The 20,820-nt window shown below is 29.4% G+C and overlaps 1 protein-coding gene across 3 annotated transcripts; it reads right to left on the bottom strand.

The window, feature by feature from the left end:
- Positions 1 to 13,758: 13,758 nt before the first annotated feature.
- LOC141692260 (uncharacterized) lies at positions 13,759 to 19,482 on the bottom strand. Of its 3 annotated transcripts, none has more exons than XM_074496999.1 (6): positions 19,236 to 19,482; positions 18,904 to 19,112; positions 18,703 to 18,801; positions 16,774 to 18,590; positions 16,540 to 16,612; positions 13,759 to 14,103 (listed from the first exon to the last, which is right to left on the bottom strand). In XM_074496999.1, exons 1-6 carry the CDS (start codon positions 19,333 to 19,335, stop codon positions 13,954 to 13,956), a joined length of 2,448 nt encoding a protein of 815 aa, XP_074353100.1. In that variant the 5' UTR covers positions 19,336 to 19,482; the 3' UTR covers positions 13,759 to 13,953. The 3 variants fall into 3 exon arrangements, with proteins under 3 accessions (XP_074353100.1, XP_074353101.1, XP_074353102.1); XM_074497000.1 differs by having other exon boundaries at positions 18,904 to 19,103; positions 19,236 to 19,481; XM_074497001.1 differs by lacking the exon at positions 19,236 to 19,482 and having other exon boundaries at positions 16,774 to 18,501; positions 18,904 to 19,079.
- Between the last annotated feature and the right edge of the window lie 1,338 nt (positions 19,483 to 20,820).

The following is a 20,820-nucleotide window of genomic DNA, read 5'->3' as shown; positions in this document are numbered from 1 at the left end:
TTGTCAAACAATTCAAAAAATGGTATTTTTGTCACAAAATTTAATAAAGAGGTATTTTGTCATTTTTTCGATATTCCAGTAATTAAACCAAACTGCAAATGATAATTTTGACCGGCATTCACAAACTATGAATTTTTTTTGTTTAGTATTATTAATAGACAGATAATATATTCTATCCTGATTTTAAACAAATATTCCTCCTTTACTTCTATCTTATATTACACATATTTGATTTTTTAACATGTACTCTGAGGTGTGATAAGATAAAAAAAAATGTACATAACTCTTCTTTACAAAATTTTGTATCAAATAAAACTGAAGGATCAAATGACCGATTTAATATAAATTTTAAATTTTTATCAGAATTATTAATTCTTTCATTGCCCAAAATCAAAATATGTATTAAAAATTAAAAAATTAATAATAAAATATAATAAAGAATTATATTTTTATACAAGAAGAAAAAAGTAATACGCATGTCTTTGTAGGTAAATTAATAGAAAGAATGTTAAAAATAACCGTTTTTTGGTATAAATAGCTGAAAAACCTATTATGGAAGTATATGGTTGAAAACACCGTTTTGGATATGCATTTGTCATTTGGATATCTTATTTTATACTAGATACACATTTGTCAAATGGATATTCAATTTTTCTTTTAAGATACGCATTTGGCAAATGCGTATATCAATGGTAATACCCAAACTATAAATGCATATCTTTAGTAATTTTCTTAGATACCAAATTCTCAAATGTGTATTACATCTACCCAATTACAAAATGCGTAACCAAGACGATATTTTCAGTCATATGTTTTGAAAATGAGTATTTTTAGTCATTACACCCCAAAAATTGGTATTTTTAAACATCACCCAAATTAATACGGCATTCCAGAAAGGAAAGAAATTGCTAAAAGTTGAGCAAACTTTTAAACAGCACGCATAACAAGCATGCCAAGTGTTGTAGTATAATAAAAAAAACATAATAACCCGTCTGAGGTACGGGACATTAGACGGGACATTATCTAGCAATGTTTCGTAAAACACGTGGTATGATTTTTGAATTTCAATTTGCATGAGTTTTGTTAGAAAATAAAATGCATAATTTTTCATAATTTATTTGAAGTGTGTGAAAAATATTACTCGAATTAGCTTATACTCAAAGATTGTCTATACCGTTGAGTGATGAATTATTATGAAGTGTTTACATTTTTTTTTTTCTTTTCAGGCTTTGATGATTCTAATCATGAATTTTTTTGGATAAATGTAATCTTTGACTTAAAGATATGTCAATATTAATTGTAATTTGTGTAAGGGGTCATTTGGAAAATCTGAATAGTTTATATATGAATGATTAATATTTCTGAATCATCTGAATAAATCAAATATCTGAATTTTGAATGAATAATATTATTTGATATATAAACTTTTATAATATCTGAATGATATTATTATACAAACTTACCCGTAATTAAATAAAATTATTTGATAAATTATATGTATATAATATTAGAATAATAATCTAGTAAAAACACAACGTTCCTGTTGTTTTATCTATAATTAACAACAAACAATAAATTATACTAGATAAATTTGAATTTGAATAAATTTATCTCAACAGTTTAAATTTTTGAATAATTCATATATCTGAACATGAAAGAATAATATTATTTGATAATTAATTTTTCCAAATTATCTAAAATTACACGTAGAAATTTTTATATTATAGCGTAATATATACATTTATCAAATAAATTTGGCAATTATATTATTCTTCAACGGTGCTATTAAAATGTATAAGTCAATAAACATAACTATGCATATCTCTATTTAAACATCATTTTAATAATTTTTATTGTTAGATATACACAAATTTTTCAGAGAATCAATATTTTAACTCATGCTTACGACTAATGTGGTCATGGGATATTGATAATTATAAATATATAAATATGACGTGTACAATTTGAAGAGTCCTCATATATAAGCAGGACCATCCCTGAATTATTAGGATATAATTTTTTGCTGGAACCATTCAGATAATTATGAATCATTCACATCATAAAAGTAGATAAACAAACAAGCTGACTATATGAAGGTGCATGCATTTTCGTATTAATTAATATGGTTATTTTTTGCATGTAGTAAGCAATAGACAAAATCAAATTCATTATTTTAAATGAAATAATCTCTATAACCTCATACTAATTATACATCATAATCTCAGAAAACATTATTTTATAATGCTATCATACACAATCAGATTTAAATCAGAATATTTTACCTCTTACAATAGCTTTCTGGTCACCGGAAGTCTCAACTCACCCTTGCCCTATTATCCATAACGCTCTCCAAGCTCCTTTGGATATTCTTTGGCTGGATGCAGGAGTCCTCACACGGTCTCTTCCATATCGCTATTCTTCAAGATATTATTTTTCTGAACCAATTCTGATTGTATATAATACTTATAAAATAATCTGTTTCTATTATTATGATATATTCCTAGTAGAGTTTATAGAGAGTGAAGAAGTTTAGCCAGACATATTCAGAGAGAGAGAGAGAATTGAACTTCAGAAATTTTCAGATATCCTTTTCATTTCATGTATGGACTTATTTATAGTAGTCTTTCTATATGGTTACAGATTACCGGGATAACCGGTTTCTTTTACATAATTACTAATAATTCAGGAATCTTTTCTTTTCTTTGTCTGCCATTTCTTCTTTTGTCGTCTCTTCATATTTTCTTCATCTTTATCTTTTGTGTCTGCCATGATATCTTGCAGGATCTGTCATCTTTTTCCAGGGAATCTGCTTTTTCTTTTCTTCTTTCTTCATCTTTGTCTGCCATGATATTTTTGGAATCTCCTGGTAATATAACTTTTTGGTTTTCACCATTCAATTTGCAGTGTTCTGGTGTATTACACCATTTTTGTATTATGCAAAGGGATCAGAATTCATCCCTTTGTTATCATCTTTTAGACTGATAATAGGTCTCTTTCGAGGACCTGTTATTCTTTGATAATATTCAGTAGTATGTTTTGCATGATTATATTTCAGGTTTTCTATTTTATCAAGCATTATCTCTAATGCCATAGTTCCTGAATTTTGTATAATATTATCATAATATAAGGTTATTATACTTTCGGTGAAACCTCCACCATGGCTTTCAGAAATAATTATAGCTTTCCGAGCTCGTAGTATATCTTGTATTTTGGACCTGAGGGTAGCTAGTCCAATGGCTCGTTTTTCACATAACCATTCCTGAAATTTGTTAATATCACAGGGATTTGGCAATTTCAAGCTTTTGGTTTCTCCCACAATATCTGCCATATTCCTTCCCAATTTAAATAGTTGACATATTATTATGGGTTTTCCAACTAGATCGGTTGATGCATCAAAAACTTGTATTCCATATGAGCCTGCTCCCATTTCCCGTATCATGGCTTCCACGGATTTGACAATTATACTTGGTAGCTTTGATATACAATACATGGTTTCATTTGTTAAGATCTTGTCAACAAAACCATGTATAAACAGGTTATAGACTATGTCAGGTTTTGCATTTTCACAACAAATATATCTGGGATATTTTGTAGATTTTGTCAGTCTGCAAACATCAGGGTTAGATTTATAATCATAATATTTCATCATTTGCTCATATGTTTTCACTATCTCAGGTGAGTGTTTCAGCCTATCACTCATTGATAAATTTGACAGAGTAGTTGATATGTTGGTTGAAGGTGATGGCATGGTTACAAGCTTTGATGAAAATGTTATAGGTTTTATTGTAGGGATTGCAACTGAAGCTTGTAGAGTTGTTTTGTCTTTTATAGCTTCCATAATTTGTTTCAGAAAATGTTGGTTCTCCTGAACCAGGGTTTCTATCTCCTTTTGGAGTTTGGTGATTTTCTCATTATTGGTTGAGATATGAGAAGTGACATCAGTGATATATTTCTCAAAATTTTCCATATCCTGCTAAGAGCAACAAACAATTAAATTTTCCCTTTACAAAAACAAAATGCATGACATTCAATGGCATTTAATTTTCTAATAATTGATATTAATAATTCATCAATATACCTTCTACTAGGAGTGCAATAATAACCAATGTGTTTTTCTATTTCTAGAAATCCTTTGTATGCTTCTTCTAGTTTTTCTGTATTATTTTCATCTAATCCTTCAAGAGCAAAATTTTTTATAAATTCTACAGCTTCTGAAGTAGTAGTCCATATTATTAAAGATCCCGATATGATTTTCCATGGTTGAGCTTGTCTTCTTGTATATTCTATTTTCATTGTTTATTTTCTCTGCTAAGATAGTCAGCTAACACATTTTTTGTTCCTGATATATTTTTTATTACAAAATCATAACAACAGAAAAAAGATTGCCATTTTCTTCTTTTATTTAATTCTGGTAATAATTCTATTTTATTAGTAATAAAGGCTTTTACTTGAGTATTATCTGTTCTTACTACAAATTTAACAGGTAATAAATGATAATGAAACTTTTTAATCCCATATTTTACAGCTAATAGTTCTTTTTCATTTATGTGGTAGTTTGATTCATTAGGTTTCCAAGTTCCTCCTGCATATCCACATATATGTGTATTTTCTTTATCTATGTCATCCTTCTCATATGCTATTAGGACTGCTCCCCATCCTATATCACTAGCATCAGTATATAATTCTAAATGATCTGTTTCTATGGGTATTCTATGTTTTGGTAAATCTTTCACCTTTTCCTTAAGAATTTTTATACAGTTTTCATGTTCTTTTGTCCATCCAAAAGGTTTATTTTTTGTTAGTTCCTGTAATGGTTTTCTTAATTTAGGTAAGTCTTTAATATGATCTGAGGCATAATTTATTATTCCTAAAAATTGTTGTACCTCTTTTTTATTTTCTAATTTGTCCTTAAAATTTACAATCTTTGTTACTATATGGTCTTGTAATTGTATACCTTCTTTATCTATTTTGTATCCTAAATATTCTATCTTATTCTTAAATATTTCAGATTTCTTTTCAGACAGTAATATTCCATGCTGGTCTATTGTTTTTATAAATTGCTCTAAATGTTTTATATGTTCTTCTAGAGTTTCACTATATATTAATATATCGTCTACATATACTATACAGAAATCTTTTAATTTCCTAAAGATTTGGTCCATTCTTCGTTGAAATATTTGTGGCGCATTTTTAATCCAAAGGGTAATACTATCCATTCATAATGTCCTTGCGGAGCACTAAAGGCTGTTAAAGGTCTTGATTCTTTGGTTAATTTTATTTGCCAAAATCCACTTTTACAATCAAATTTACTAAACCATTTCTTATTTCCTAGTCTATTTATAAGATTTCTTTTGTATGGTAAGAAATATCCATCAAATATAGTTTTCTTATTTAATTCTCTATAGTCTATTACCATACGGGCTTTTCCCCTTTTCTGTTCATTATGTTTTCTTACAAGGAAAGCCGGGCTACTATGTGGACTTTTACTTTCTTGTATTAATTTTAGTTTTAATAATTCATTGATTTGATTATCAAATTCTTTTTGGTCTGAAGGGCTATACCTTATAGGTTTAGATCTTATTATATCATTAGGGTTTAATAATTTTATTTCAGCATATATCTTTTCCTTATCCCATAACCTCATAGGATTTTCTCCGAAGTTGGATTTTAATAAATTATTATATTTTTTAGTTAATTCTTGTAGATTATTATTTCTCTCTATTTTTAGATTGTTTATTCTTATAGTATTTATAGTACTTATTGGCATAATTCTTTTTAATACTATCCACTTATTACACGGAGTTTGTAATGATAGGGTATTTGAAGTTACTATATGTGTTTTAAAATAATCTAAAAAGTTATTTCCTAATAATATAGATTGCTTCATCTTATTCTGATATACAATAGGTAAACTGAATAATGTTTTATTTAGCTTTATTCTCATGTTTTTTGCTATTACATCTAATTCCTTCTTTTTTTCATTAAATCCTGATACCCTAGTTCTATGTGCATTAGATTTTTCCCATCTATATGAAGCTAAAACTTCCTTTTTTACTAGACATAGATCTGCTCCACTATCTATAAATATTTTTTGTTTTAGGAATTTATATTTTTTATATTCTACATCTGCTTCTATGTATATTGCTACCATTCCTCCCAATTGCTTTCACTAGATGATTCATAATTTATAAAGTTTATTTCATTATCAGTTTCACTAATATAAAACTCTTCATATTCATACCATCTATTGTCATCTTCTTTAATTTGTTCTATATCCATTATGAATTGTGATGTATTTATATATTTTACTTTCTTTTCTTTCAGTTTAGGACATTTATTAGCATAATGTCCTTTTTCATTACAATTCCAACATTTACATTCACTTATATCTTTCTTTTTAAAAGGTTTTCTTCTAAACTTTCTCTTATTTTTATATCTTCTCCTATTTTCTGGTGTATTTCTAAATTTCCTAAATCTTTTTCTCTTATATCTGTTGTATTTATAAGGATAATTATTTCTATTTTGTTTGCTTCTGTACTTATCATATGATTTTTTCTTATTATACCTCTTCTTATAGTTCCTATAGGGTTTTTTATCTTCACATCCAAATACTAATCTTCTTTCAGTGAATCCACATATTTCTCTTAATCCTAGTTTTTTATCCTTTTTAACCTTCTGTTGTACCCTATATTCTTCACATTTTCTCATTAGATATCCTCTTAGTACTCTTATTCTTTCACCCAGAGTGTTCTCACGAGGTTCTAACTTATTATATTCCTTAGTTATCTCAGTATTATAAGGTTCTGGTAAATGATCATAATATAATTGTTGATATATATGTCCTTCTTCGGGTAAGAATCTAGCTTCATAAAAGAATTTAGTAAAACTTATAGTATATTCTGGTAACTTGTTAATTTTACAGCATTTCATGTTATTTAGATTCATTATTATTTCTATTTTTCTTTCTATTAAAACTTGGTCTCTAGCTACTATCCAAGGTTCTCCTAAGAATTCTCTTTTTAATATCATATCAAATATTTGTAACATTGATTTCCAATCCGTTGCATACCTTAGTACTTCAGTTTTTAACTGATATTCTATGGATTCTATCCAATATGCTACCTTTCCAATTAACGTTTTTGAGATCAAGTTATAAGTATATTCTAACTCATCTGTATGAGTAGAATTCATTAATGCTATATACATTCCTAAATTCCAATCAGTAATTCTCCTGCTAATTTCTTGTTCTTCATATACATTATCTAAGTCTAAAAAGTATCCATTCAAGTTTACGCCTTGTGACATTGATCCTATAAATTCTTTAAATTCATTATGTTGTCCTATTGGTATGTGTTTTGGTATCGTGTTCCTATATCTTGTTATAACTTCCATATTATGGTCGGTTACTTCTTCTTCTGGGTAGTTATCCATTTCCTCATTTTTTATTCCTTCAGTTTCTATATCAGTATAATTATCTTTATCTTCTTGGTCACTATTCGATTCTTGTTTTATTACTGCATTTACATTTTTCATTCTTTCTAAAGCTTCTATTATATTTTTATTTTCTATTTCCATTTCAGAATTTTCCTCATAACTACTGTTATATTCTTCTATTATATTCACCGTTTTTCCTAAATTATCTTGTTCCAATTCACTAGTACTTGTATTATTATTTGTAGATACAGTACTAGAAACTTCACTTGTATCTTCTTTTTTTCCTTTTAACTTATTTAATTGCCTTTTCAATATTTCTATTTCTTTTTTATTTTCTTCTGTTTTTTCATTTAATTCCTTTTTTGTTTGTCTTAAATCTCTTTTTACATCTTTTAGTTCCTTTTTAGTTTCTTTATATTTATTTTTATATTTTTTATATTTTTCTAACCATTCTTCATTAGTATTTAATCGTAATTTTTTATTCTCCGTCCTTATTTCTTCTATTTCTTCCTTTTGTTGTTCTAATTTTGACTTTAAATATTCTATCACAGTTGTATCAATCTTAAACTCAGCTTTGCTTTCACTAGTTGTATCCTTTTTTAATGGTTCATACTTATATTTTTCTCTTTCTAAAATTTCTTTTCCATGATTCTTTAAAAATGTTATCACGTTATATTCTTTTTGTTCTTTAGTTTCCATTAGAACTTTCCTTTTTTACTAAGTTGTCCCAAATTATCTAATACCTTTCCTATTGGTTCAGATATATTAGGTTTCATTTTACTTATATCTATCATCATTGGCTCATTAACTCTTCTCCATGCATTTATGGCTTTTAGTTCTGGCTTATTTGTAATTTCTTTTTCTGGTATAATTTTTTGTTTTCCTTCTTCTAATTTTATTAACTTGTCTAGTATCATTTTTAAAGTAGGTATTTCAGAATTATTCCATAAGCTTGTTAACTCTTCTCTTATTATTTGTCTCAAATTTTCTTGATTATCTTGTTTTTCTACCAATCTCATTATTGCATTTAGTTTTTCCTTAACTATTATTTCTTCCCATAAATTTTTTATAAATTCTGAGTCTGACATTTTATTATTTGTTGATTCGCCTCTTCCAACCATTTCCAACATCTATCCAATATTTACTAGTATTTTTACTCTGTTCTTCTAATTTCTTAATATCATTTTCTAACTTTGTTTGTCTTTCCTTATATTCTAAATATTTTATTTGTGAATCTATTTCGCTTTCTAACATACTCTGTATTTTCTTTAACTTTTCTTTCTTATTCCTTAATTTTTCTTGTATATTCATAGTTTTTCTATAAATCTTTCTTTTCCTTGATCTACTATCTTTATTCCATTATTATTAATTTTATAATTTATCATTTTTAAGAAGTCGCTTCCTAATAATAATTCATTCGAACTATCATATTCTATTACTCCTATATTTATATTATATTCCAAGTCTAATATTTTAAACTTTAAATTAGTATATTTAGTACTAAATATTTCTCTATCATTTTCTGCATATCTGTAAGTCTGAGGTTCTATCCACTTACAATTTTCTTCATTTACCTTGCTTATATGAATAAAACTTTTGGTAGCTCCTGTATTAATTTCTGCTATACAGTCTCTTGTTATTGTTTCGTCAAATATTATTATTTTTATTTTCAAACTATCAGTATCTATTTTTATTAAATCTATCTTTCTACTCGTCATACTCATTGATCTAATTAATCTTATAGGATTTTGTTCTTTTCTAAAACTTAATCTAGATCCTTCTAATATTGGTTTAATTCTTTGCCTTGGAATCATTTGTCTATTACTAAAATCTATTGTAATTTCTTCTGGGATTGTTATTTGAGATTCTTCTTTATGTTCAATTTTTTCTAATATATCATTATATAACTTTGGTACTATTATTCCTAATTCCGTTTGTTTCTTTACGTGATGGTTTCCAGTCATAGCATAAACCATTTTGGTTTCTATACTAATAACTTTACTTCCTTTTTGCATTTTTATTCCATCTAACTTATAGTATAATGTTAAAGATCTTTCTTTATTTTCATCCCTTAGTGATATACTAAAATCGGGTTGTATTATAAATTTTAATTTCTGATATATCAAGTTTCCTTTTATTACTGCTATTAATGAATCTTGTATATTTCCTATTATTCTATCATCCAATACATATATCTGTATAGGAGTATCGATATTTTTCTGAAAATATGCTTTTATTGTAAATTCTATTGCTCCAAAATATATGTTTTTTAGTTTATTTGCTTCCTTTTGTTTTAATTTGGATAATTCTCTTTTTATTAATCCATCTGTTATTAAATTTATTCTTGTTTTTCCATTTATTGTATCTATATCTATTACATTCTCATGTTTTTGGGCTATATACCTAACTTCCTTATTTCTTTCAAAATATGATGTCTTGAATATCTTTTTTATTGTTAATTCTTCTGTTTCACTTTGAATTTGATTATATATATCTGGTTTAAAACTTAGGGTTTGTGATGTTCCTCCTTCGTATTCATCCATTTGATAATACATATCTTGTTTTTCACTTATTTCTTCTAATGACATTTTATCCATCTGTATTTTATCCAGTTATATTATTTGTTAAAATTATTCTTTTAAGTCCTTGTATTCTTAGTTTATCATTTCTAAATGTTATTATCATATTTACAAGTTGTTGGTAAATTCTCATAATTTCTTCGTTATTCTCTCTTGTCCATGTTATTTTATTTTTTCTTTCTAGTAATTTTTCCAGATCTATTTCTAATTTTTCTTGATTTTTTATTAATTGCTTTAGTTTTCTATTATTTCTAGTTATTGCATTTGGATCTGTCCAATTCATTTTTTAATTTTTTGTTTTAAATCGTCTATTAATCTATATTGTTCAGTTAATACTTCTTTTAAGTCTTTTATTTCGATTTCTAAATTAGTTTCTTTAATAAATTTTCCTCGTTTTAATAAAAGTTTTTCTTCCTCTAGTCTCCTAATTTTTTCATCTCTTTCTTCCAACATTGTTTGTAATATAGCTATAATATCTAATTTTTCATTTATTATTTGCATGCTTATCTTACAACTTTCAATATGTTGATTTATTAGCCTATTATATGTTGGTTCTTTATCAGCTATATACTGAATTGATCGTATCCTTAAATCTTCCATAAGTCAGATTAATTGTCTGTATAAAATTTTCTTACACATCTGTTGTGTTACTTTGTTTTCTACCATAAATAAAATTAATAGAGTTGCTATTATTTTAGATTTATATCTTTTATTCTTTTCTCTATTTATTCTTGTCGGAGGTCTCATTTAACTATCAAATTTTATTTCCTTTTTACTATTCATTAGTTACTATTCACTGTTTACTATTCACGGCTACTTTTGCTACAGTGTTTTACTGTTCATTTTCCGCCTATTACTAGCTCTGATACCAATTTCTGGGGTTATTATTATGGATCGTTTATATATCTACACAACCCTAAAGAGGGAAGGCGAGGGAAGGTGCATGCATTTTCGTATTAATTAATATGGTTATTTTTTGCATGTAGTAAGCAATAGACAAAATCAAATTCATTATTTTAAATGAAATCATCTCTATAACCTCATACTAATTATACATCATAATCTCAGAAAACATTATTTTATAATGCTATCATACACAATCAGATTTAAATCAGAATATTTAAGTAGATAAACAAACAAGGTGACTATATGAAGCGGTCATATGACATTTCATTCGGTTATATTCAGTGGGAAACAAATGACCCCTAAATCCCATATTTATGACTGTAAGATAATTGAAACTTGTTGTATTTGAAATCGAAAATATCTCCGTCCAATTTTGGTGATTTCATATTAAAGTGTTAGTATAAAATTGTTATATTCATGACACCGACGTGTAGTTGACAATTTATGTATGTCAAATGAGATATATGTATTTTAGAATATGTTATATAGTGTTATCTGTGTTGATACATATTTGTTTTCTACTATAAGGATTAATATAACGTTATTTTAATCTGTGTCGACTTTTATTCGTGAAAAATTTCAACTTTTTTCATATACTAATTCATAATAATAGCCATTTATCGAAAAAAATTAATAATAATATTTTTTTATTTTCGACCCCGAGCCTTTTATCTAACATGATATATTATAAACTATATCGAAATCAAATGAGTTCATAGTTTTCGTCGGCAAGCACCATCTTAGAAGTTTGGATGATCAACATATTCTGTGACGACTCATATCAATATCAAGTTTCATGTATGTCAAGTTCATAAAATAAACCATTTTTGTTCAAGTTTATAATTTTGATACATATTTTATTGAATTGATCTTATAAAAAATAGAAAAACACATTTCTTTGTATAAAATACTCTGGCTTATTGATCAAATTAATTCGTCAGAGTCATAATTAAATTGACTAAACTTACGTAGTGAATCAGTTCACATTGCTAAATGACAAATATATTTCAAAAGTCAAATTCCAAATTCAAATTAAGCTGACGATTTCAAGTATTTTTTTTAAGAAAAAGAGTCAAATTATGATTAAAATTCAACACTGAAATACACCGATTTTTTATAACCGTGACCTATATCGTGACATGCGTGGGCCTCTGCGTGTGTAATAGAGAGAAGACTATTTTCAGTAAATTTTAATAAAGTTATAGGAATTTGTATATTAAAGTTATATAAAACAGGTTTAAAACATATTTTTAAATATAAAAATTATTATTAAGATAATAATTTGTTGATGTATTATGTTTGAACTTATATTTAAATATAATTTATTAAAATTAACTCCATAAATAATTTAATATTTATGTTTAAATAAGATAAACTGTGTCAATATTAAATGACACACATATTATACGTATAGTGGAAAATACAGATGATATTTTGGTGCAGTGATTTAAAGATATAACGATGAATGAGAATACCCGAGTTTGATTCCCATAAACAACATTTTTTTAAAAGTTACTTCATTCGTCGCACTCGATTCTTTACATACTTTTACCTCATAATTAGCACGCAGTTTAAGGTTATTATAAAATATAATTTTATAATTTATTTTTAAAATTTTCTTTTTCATTATAAAAGTTTAAATATTATACTTTTATTTTAAAGAAAAAAAAATATTTAAAATTATTTAGGAAATCATGTTTTACAGGAGTCTTAAAATATGGGTCAATCATTCGCCTCCAATATAAAAAATCCAGTGAGACATAAAAAATAATAAACATATAAGCAAATCTGTCATTTCACAAGAATAAAATATCTTACAAATATTATAATCATATTAAGTTATTATATACAAAAGAGATACAAATTTAATCAGTTAAGCATAATTAATGCAAACTACACAAAATAAGAGGGGATAATGTAACGTGACACATTCCTGCATAAAGTTTAGGGATATTACAATAATTACACCAAACTACAAATGATAATGATAATTCTGACCTACATTCACAAACTATGTCAAGAGATCTCCAAGTCCAAGAGACTTTTCCTCTCTACTATAAATATAATATAAAATATTGACTTTCTTCAACAATATTCTTAGAGCATTTCCAAGAGACTTCTCAACTCTCCTTTAAATATAATATATAATATTGGCTCCTACTCTGTTAATGTGTGTTATTCTCCAACAATGCTTTTTATATGAACTATTAATTAATTTTTTAATATTAAATGGAAGTTGAATTCATAAAGGACAAAAATAGTGAGTAAGAGATTGTTTTCATTAATATATAATATAATATTGTTTAAGAGTGGGAAAAAAACTCTTAAAGTAAGAAAAGAGAGAAGACTCTTAGTGAATTTTAGAGCCACTACTAAAAGTCTCTTGGAGTAAAAAAAATCACCTTACTTCTCAAATTCCAAGTTAAGAGACTTTTATACTCTTTATATGAACTCTTAACTAATATTTTATTATTAAATGGAAATTAAATTCATATAGAACAAAAGATAGTAGAGAGAGAAAGAGATTGTTTTCTTAAATATATAATATAAAATTATTTAAGAGTGGGTAAGAAGTTCTTATGCCGAATCTAGGGTAGAAAAGAAAAAAATAGAAAATAACCAATTTTCCTTTCTCTCCTAATCTTTCCAAAAGTGGGAAGAAGATTTTGGAGACAAAAATAAACAAAACTTCTTCCCAAATCTGCAGCTTTCTTTTCCTTTCTTTCATAAAAGTTGTTCGGGAATAAGTTGAAGAAATGTATTCTTTACATTTCTTTTCTTTTCTCTCCAAAAAAAATTTCTGGAACACAGCGTAAAAGTGAGGAGAAAGAAGACACTCTTAGTGAATTTAAGAGTCATTGAGAGTTTATTGGAGTAAAAAAAATTATCTCCCTCCTCAAATTTCAAGTTAAGAGCCAGGAGGCTCTTGGAGATGCTCTAAGCTTTAATCGTACAAGCCGCAGAGCAGCTACAAAAGGATGATGGACATTTAACAAGTCAAACCAAAGTATATTTATATCCCGACTAGATTCTTTCATACTTCTGAGGATCCTTTGCAGATATTCCTCCATTTATCTTTCAGGTCTATAGTTGTACGATTTACAAAAACATCACCCCCAAATTCTAAAATCGTTTTCCACGGCATTTGTGTATCGTGATTACTTGCAAATCTCTTTACTCCCGCCTGCAACAATGAAAAGACATTGGTAAGGTACATCTTTGATGGCCACTGCTCAAATATATTGATCAAGGAATGTATAATTGATGCAGGACGGCTTTGTAAAGATAATTATACAAAATAGAAACAAGAATTATGATGAACTGAAGTGGTTTAACTGCAAAAGATCCACTACCCCAAAAAGTTTCCAACTAAGATGCCTTTTACCCTTGTTGAACTGAAGTGGTTTAACTGCAAAAGATCCACTACCCCAAAAAGTTTCCAACTAAGAGGTATGCGAGGAATACTAAGCTAAAGAATCTTCATGGTTGAGTATTGTCATCAAGGTAAAAACGTCAATTTTTTTTCTTTTTTTGAGAGAGAGTTGCATGTACAATAACTGGGTTTTGTTATAGTGCTCAAATGTAATATCTAAGATCTTCTCTTATTCTTCGTGTAAATATGTCCTATGTATCCGGCAAAATGTCCAGTATCAATTAGAAAATCTACCATTGAGTTGCACTCCCAATCTCTCGTATGGGTTTTGGGGTGCAATAGAAGAATGTTATTCCGTATACTACAAAATGATATGTATACATTCCTGTATATGCTAAAATGAAGTATGTATATATTCCGTACTTTTGCTTCAAAACCTCATTAATTTACCCTATCCTTTTCTTTAATATTTGTGTATACGATTAAACAGGAGTGTTCCAGATATCGGCCATATCGCCGATAAATCGGCCGAAATATCGGTTAGATCCCTGCTACCGATCTAATTAGTATGAATCGGGGAGAAAACCGGTTTTGTTGAATCGGGTCAAAATCGGAAAACTTAACGGGTCAAAACCGGGTTTCATTCTCGCTTCCACGGGTTTCAATCTGACTGCTATGATATACTTGAAAGAAGAAAGCTTAATATGTTGCTTTCATTTACTTGTCCATGTATATCTCTATATTTATCAGTGTTCTAAAAATCGGTCTAGGCGGTGGTAAAACGCCCCGACTCGGATCTCGGCGGTGATTTATGTGTTTTTTTAAAAATCGGATCAAAATTGGGATTAGGCGGGCTAGGCGGTCAAAAGTCGGTCCTAGGCGGTCTATGCGGGAAATAATTAAAAAACATTTTTTTATGTTTTTATAATTTTAAGTCATTAATTTCATAATATCATGTCAATTTCTAATATAAAGTGTTGGTAAGAGTAACAAGTAATCTAGTATATTTATTTTCTCACTAAAAATATAAAAATGACATATTGTAATTAGTTTAAAAGTATGAATTAAAATATAGTTAATATTGTAAACTCAATAACGAATGTCAAATGTGTAGATTTTGTTTTATACCATTCTAATTTCTTTTTTCAAACAAATATTTGACATATTGATCATTCTATAATTATAAAAATTAAAAATAATATTTATATTCTTCCGATTAATGTTCCGATTAATCGGTCCGATTAATCTCCGACTTGCCAATTAATCTCTCGAAGGTACCCCACCCCCCGGCACGCCTAGTGATTTCCGAAACACTGATATTTATATTATATTTATATTAAAGAAGGAGATGAAGATATGTTTGAGAGAGTCATAGGGACGGAGAGCGATAGTGAAAGAGGAAAGAGAGCGATGAACCGGTAGAAGTTGAACGACAAATAGGATAAGTGAAGTAACTTGTTATAGATTAGAAAGAGGAATGAATATCACGGAGGAGAGAGAAGTAAGAGAGAGAGAGAAGAGAAGTAAAAGAGAGAGAAGAGAGATAAGAATAAAGATAGACTAGGATAAAAATTGCTTTTGGTTCTATGGACTATGTCAATATCTTTTTTTCTTTGCAGAAATGTACTATGTCAATATCTATTATTAAGATAGTCGGTGACTACTCACTAGTTATTAAATAAATTTATATTTAGAAATAAAAATAATCATAATAACCAAATTTCTTATATATTTTATATATTAATTAAAATACAGCCGATTTTATTCCGATAAATCCCCGATTTTCGATAAATCGCAAATCACTATCTCAACCGATTTAGTCCGATTTCCGATTTTTATAACACTGTTAAACAGATAAAAATTTCTGCAAATATGAATGCAACAAAGCTAAGTTTCTACTGAGATTGTTAGTTGCATCCACAAGTTGAATACTATCAACAGAACAAAGTGACAATACTGTAAATACGCAGGAAGAAAAAGACTATTTTAGAGCACTAAATTTATACTGGCTTCATGCAAGAGTAATAAACTTGGACCGGAAATACCAATATGCGGTCCATTAAATTGTCAGGCGGCCTAAACCCAACTTCATTTTGGTCTTCAACTACATGTCAGAAGTCGAAGAGATGACTCAAAGCAGAGCCAATGAAAAACCCCAAGCGTTGGCACAAAAACAAGTTTAATGAAGATTACTCAAGCTCACAAACATAAATATTATTATCCAAAGACTATCAGAGAATTTAGTACCTTTAGTGCCTCTACCTCAGCATTTGACCATGGAATTTTCCTTCTCTTCAGCTGTGGGAGTGACGGATATGTGCTGCAAAGTATAAGCAATATTAGAATATTTGGGCAAGCTAGCAGTATTGAAGTTGGGGACTAGAAGATTTTGACTACATTCCATTAGATAAGAAAGAAACTTTTTGTGATAATTTAGTTAATATTTAAAACAATCTTTTTAGTAGCAAGTCAGAAACTTACTACTGCGGTTCTTTCTTCCGGACTCTTAAGGAGGAATGAGTTATCGATTTCTTTTTCTCTCCTGAACTTTTCTCTACACCAGAATGTGTTGGCTTTGCAGGTTCAGAAGGTAAAACTGGTCGTTGATTAGAAACATCCTGCTCCTTTTCAGTTCCAGTATGTTGCTTAAACCCACGAGCAATTTTCATATCTTGGGATTTGGAGTTCTGAATTACGCAATCCGGGATAGCTTGGGATGCTACATGTTGCTCTCCTTTATTTTCATTTTCCACTAGGGCCACACTTTTTGGCTGATGTGAAACTTGCTGAAGTTTATCAACTGAGGCAAGTTTTTCACTCCCTCCATGCAGTGAAATCTCAGTTTCAGCGTTCTGGGCACCTAGGACAGGAACCTGCTGTTCTAGTTCACTTGGGGACTGGAAGCACACAGAACTACCCCTTTCTGCATTTCTCTTGTCTTCTAATACAACTTCATTTGCTCCGCAAGTTACATTTCTTGTCCTTTCCCTACTTGATGAATCATAGGATACTGAAGGCTTGTCTCTCATATTTTTGCTGGAACTTTTTTCAGTCTCACTATTCACAAGATTCTCAACCCTGCTTTGTTCAACACATTTATTGCAAATTTCAGATTCGTTTAAGATATTCTGATCTGCCCTACGAGAAATATTGGAGGAATTCCTCATTCGATATTCCTCTCGGTTAATGAAGGTCACAAGAGCTCTCCTTGCCAAGGAGTACTTCTTTTTGCTCTCCAAGTACTCCGAAATTGCTTTTGAATATGCACAAAATGGACAGTAAAAGCTCCTTGCTGCATCAAAGGTGGGTGCAACCCCCATGCATTTCTCATGGACCACTCTTTGGCAGGACCCATAAGTACAAACCAACAACTGACCACCTATGTTACACACCATACAAAGTTTTTTCGTTCCATTCGATGTTGCCAAAGAATCTTGACTGTGTGAATGTTGAGAGTTTAAAATTGTACTATTTCTTATAAGGATCTCATCATTTTCATCATCACCCATGGTTTCTGGTTGATCATGCTCCAGTGTAGCTTTAACCTCACCACAGCGTACACTATCAGGGGTCAGAGAAAAACTATGTTCAGAGTTCTGTTTGGCTCCATCAACAGATTTTGTGCCTTGATTGACAAACAGCGCTGAGCTGCCCCTTGTTTCCAATTCAACAAAGCCTTCACAATCTTTTTTAGCTTCATCCGACCTGATGTTTAAGCCACGTTCTTTACCAGCTGTACCTTGAGTCATTTTTTCAACATTACAAGTACCTTGCAGTTTATTATGCAAGAGTTCGGCATCACCGACAGTGGAGCTCATTTTAAGCTTCTTCGATGCAGTACGATCATAATCAACATTCTCAAAAGTAATGGTCTCTCTTAAATTATCCACCTGAATTTCTCTAGGCAAGTCCGACTCTTCTCTGACACTATGCTGGAAAACAGCTCCATGAACATCGCCAACATTCCTTCTCTCACTAAAAGAATCCGAGTCTTTACCCTCTACCACCTTTTCAGCACAAAACGCATCCTGCTTTCGTTTCAGGGAAGTAATATTAGGATCCTTGTACACAATCAGTTGTTTGCAAGAAGATGACCCCTCTTGATTAGTAGTAGCTGAGTCCCTCATAACCATCTTTCCAGATGACAAGTCCCCAACGGAAGGGTTCTCGATAGGATCAAGGTCGCTCCTTTCAGGCCTCATTGCATTCCTAGCAGAATGATTTTTATTTAGCAAACCACTCATTTCCTTGACAGAAAAGGGAATCAAATCGCTCTCTTTCAAAATCACATCCTTCAGCTATATGCAAACACATGCGACACAAGAATCACACAACAACACCCATTAAGCAAATTCCAACATGTTATAGCTTCCACTACACCCTAAAACTCTAAAGGAAAACAATCCGTACCAGTTCCAAAGCGCTTTTAGGCAAACACGATCTTTTATCCCGAACAAACGCCTCAACATCCCTCGCCGACATTTCAGATTCCTGATTCCCTCTAGACAACTAGTAATTCACAACGATAACATAAAAACCTCATCAAAATACTCAAAATGACATCGAGAAACAGACTACAAATTACATAAAAACAGGCGCACACACACATACCTTACATTGTACTTGTCTAAGAACATGTTCACAACAATCCAACGGACTAACACGAGCACTAGAACCCGGTCTAGTTAAAAAATCACTGGATTTTCCTTTTTCGAGAATCGATAAACTCTCTAAAATTCTAAAGCAAACCAATTCCCTGGCATTCTTCCCCTGATTCTCCCGAAATTCCCCCGGAATCTTGTTTACCAAATCTACAAACACTAACATAGAATTTAAATACGCAGACATATTATGTACAGGGGATATAAGATGCAACAGAAATGTAAAAAAAACAATAAAATTTAAAAATGAAGTAAAAATGATGGGATAGGATAAAGAGAAACCAGATAGAAGAGATGTAGGAGTAGTTTGATTAGAGGCCAGGGCTTCAATTGCTGCAATCCAGGGAAGCGGAGTGTGATTACGACGTCGTTTTGCCGCCATGGAAAATCTCTAGGATGATTTGGGGTTTATTCAAAAGGCTTCAGTTTTAATTATTTGTCGAATTGTCGGGTCTTGAAATCGTCCCCATTCATATATCCGCACTTTTATTTTCCCAGTTGCACAGTTCTTTTTTTTTTTGGAAAGGATATATTTCCATCTATAGAACTCAAGAATATAAACCGCAAGGACAAAGTATTATACTCCCTCTGTTTTCTCTCACCCGTCGTTTGACTTTTTTATGTAATTTTAAGTTTTTTGACCGCATATATAAAATAATATTTTTAAAATTTTCTTTTTGTAAATTAAAATTTTAGTTATATATTTTTATTCACAACAAAAAAAATAAAAATTATTATTCTAATTATGCAGTCAAAGCACTTAAAAATGTGTGCACAAAAGTCAAAAGTCATGTTATAAAAAACAGAGGGAGTATTATTTTATTTCACTAGTGTAGAAATTTTCCGCAAGCTCGTCTTTAAAAAAAAACTACTCCCTACAATGTATAATTACATTATAAACCGAGGCCTCCCTCCTATTCTCGGATCCTAGGGTTAGGGTTTATTTTTTTAAAATTGCTCTAGGTTTGGACATTTACGTGTCTTTTTTGTTGCAGTGTGTCTTTTGTCTCCACTTTTGAAGTGTTTTTGTTCAATTATGATTGGATTTATTTGGCGTCAGATCTGTTGATAACGATTTTATTGATATTTTTGGTGATATGGAAAGTCTTCATCGATTGGTATTTTTGAACACTAGACTAATAATAAATTTTACGTGATACGGTCAATTGTGATGTTGTTGCTTTCCGGGGGGTGAAGTTTAGATCATTTGAAATGTCTTTGATTTCGTTTTTAACTTTAAGAATTATTAAATTTAGTGTGTTAAACGATCAGGAAATAAATCATCTAATTATTTTTAGTATGTTATTTATTTTCCCACCTGGTTGTATCGGTAGTTGGGGTTTTGTCCTCGTATTATGTTCGAGTTAATGAAAATTGTTTTTTTATCGTATTTGTCAAAAAAAAACTACTCGCTCCGTACCGTTGATTAGTATATATCAGAACTGTGCCATGAAGATTAAGAAAAATATATAATTTAATAGAGACAGTTGGTAAAATGGTAGCACCGATTAATATTTAATCTATAAAGTGAGTGTAGTGGAATAAAATAGTGGTTGTAAATGAATATAGTTTTATTTTATATTATAAAAGTTTACTATTTTTAGAACGTATACAATTGAGAGAGACGTTCCGAAAAAAAACTGTATAGAATTGAATGAGACATAGGGAGTAGTTTATTAAGTCGCGTTTCGATGCGGCTTTATAAACGTGTTTTTAAATAGAATAACCAACAAAAGTTATTTGGATTTTCGATTTTATGTTAACCATTCTAAAAAATAATTTTGGAGAAAAACCAACGAATTTTTCTGAAATCTTCTATGATTTCTTGTCATCAGAACTCTTGATTTTAACCCAATATCTAGTAAAA

Source organism: Apium graveolens, chromosome 10 (genome assembly GCF_009905375.1).
Source record: "Apium graveolens cultivar Ventura chromosome 10, ASM990537v1, whole genome shotgun sequence".
In the NCBI taxonomy this organism is placed as follows: domain Eukaryota; kingdom Viridiplantae; phylum Streptophyta; class Magnoliopsida; order Apiales; family Apiaceae; genus Apium; species Apium graveolens.
The sequence above is the reverse complement of the archived record's forward strand: the minus strand, read 5'-3'. Positions and strand labels throughout refer to the sequence as shown.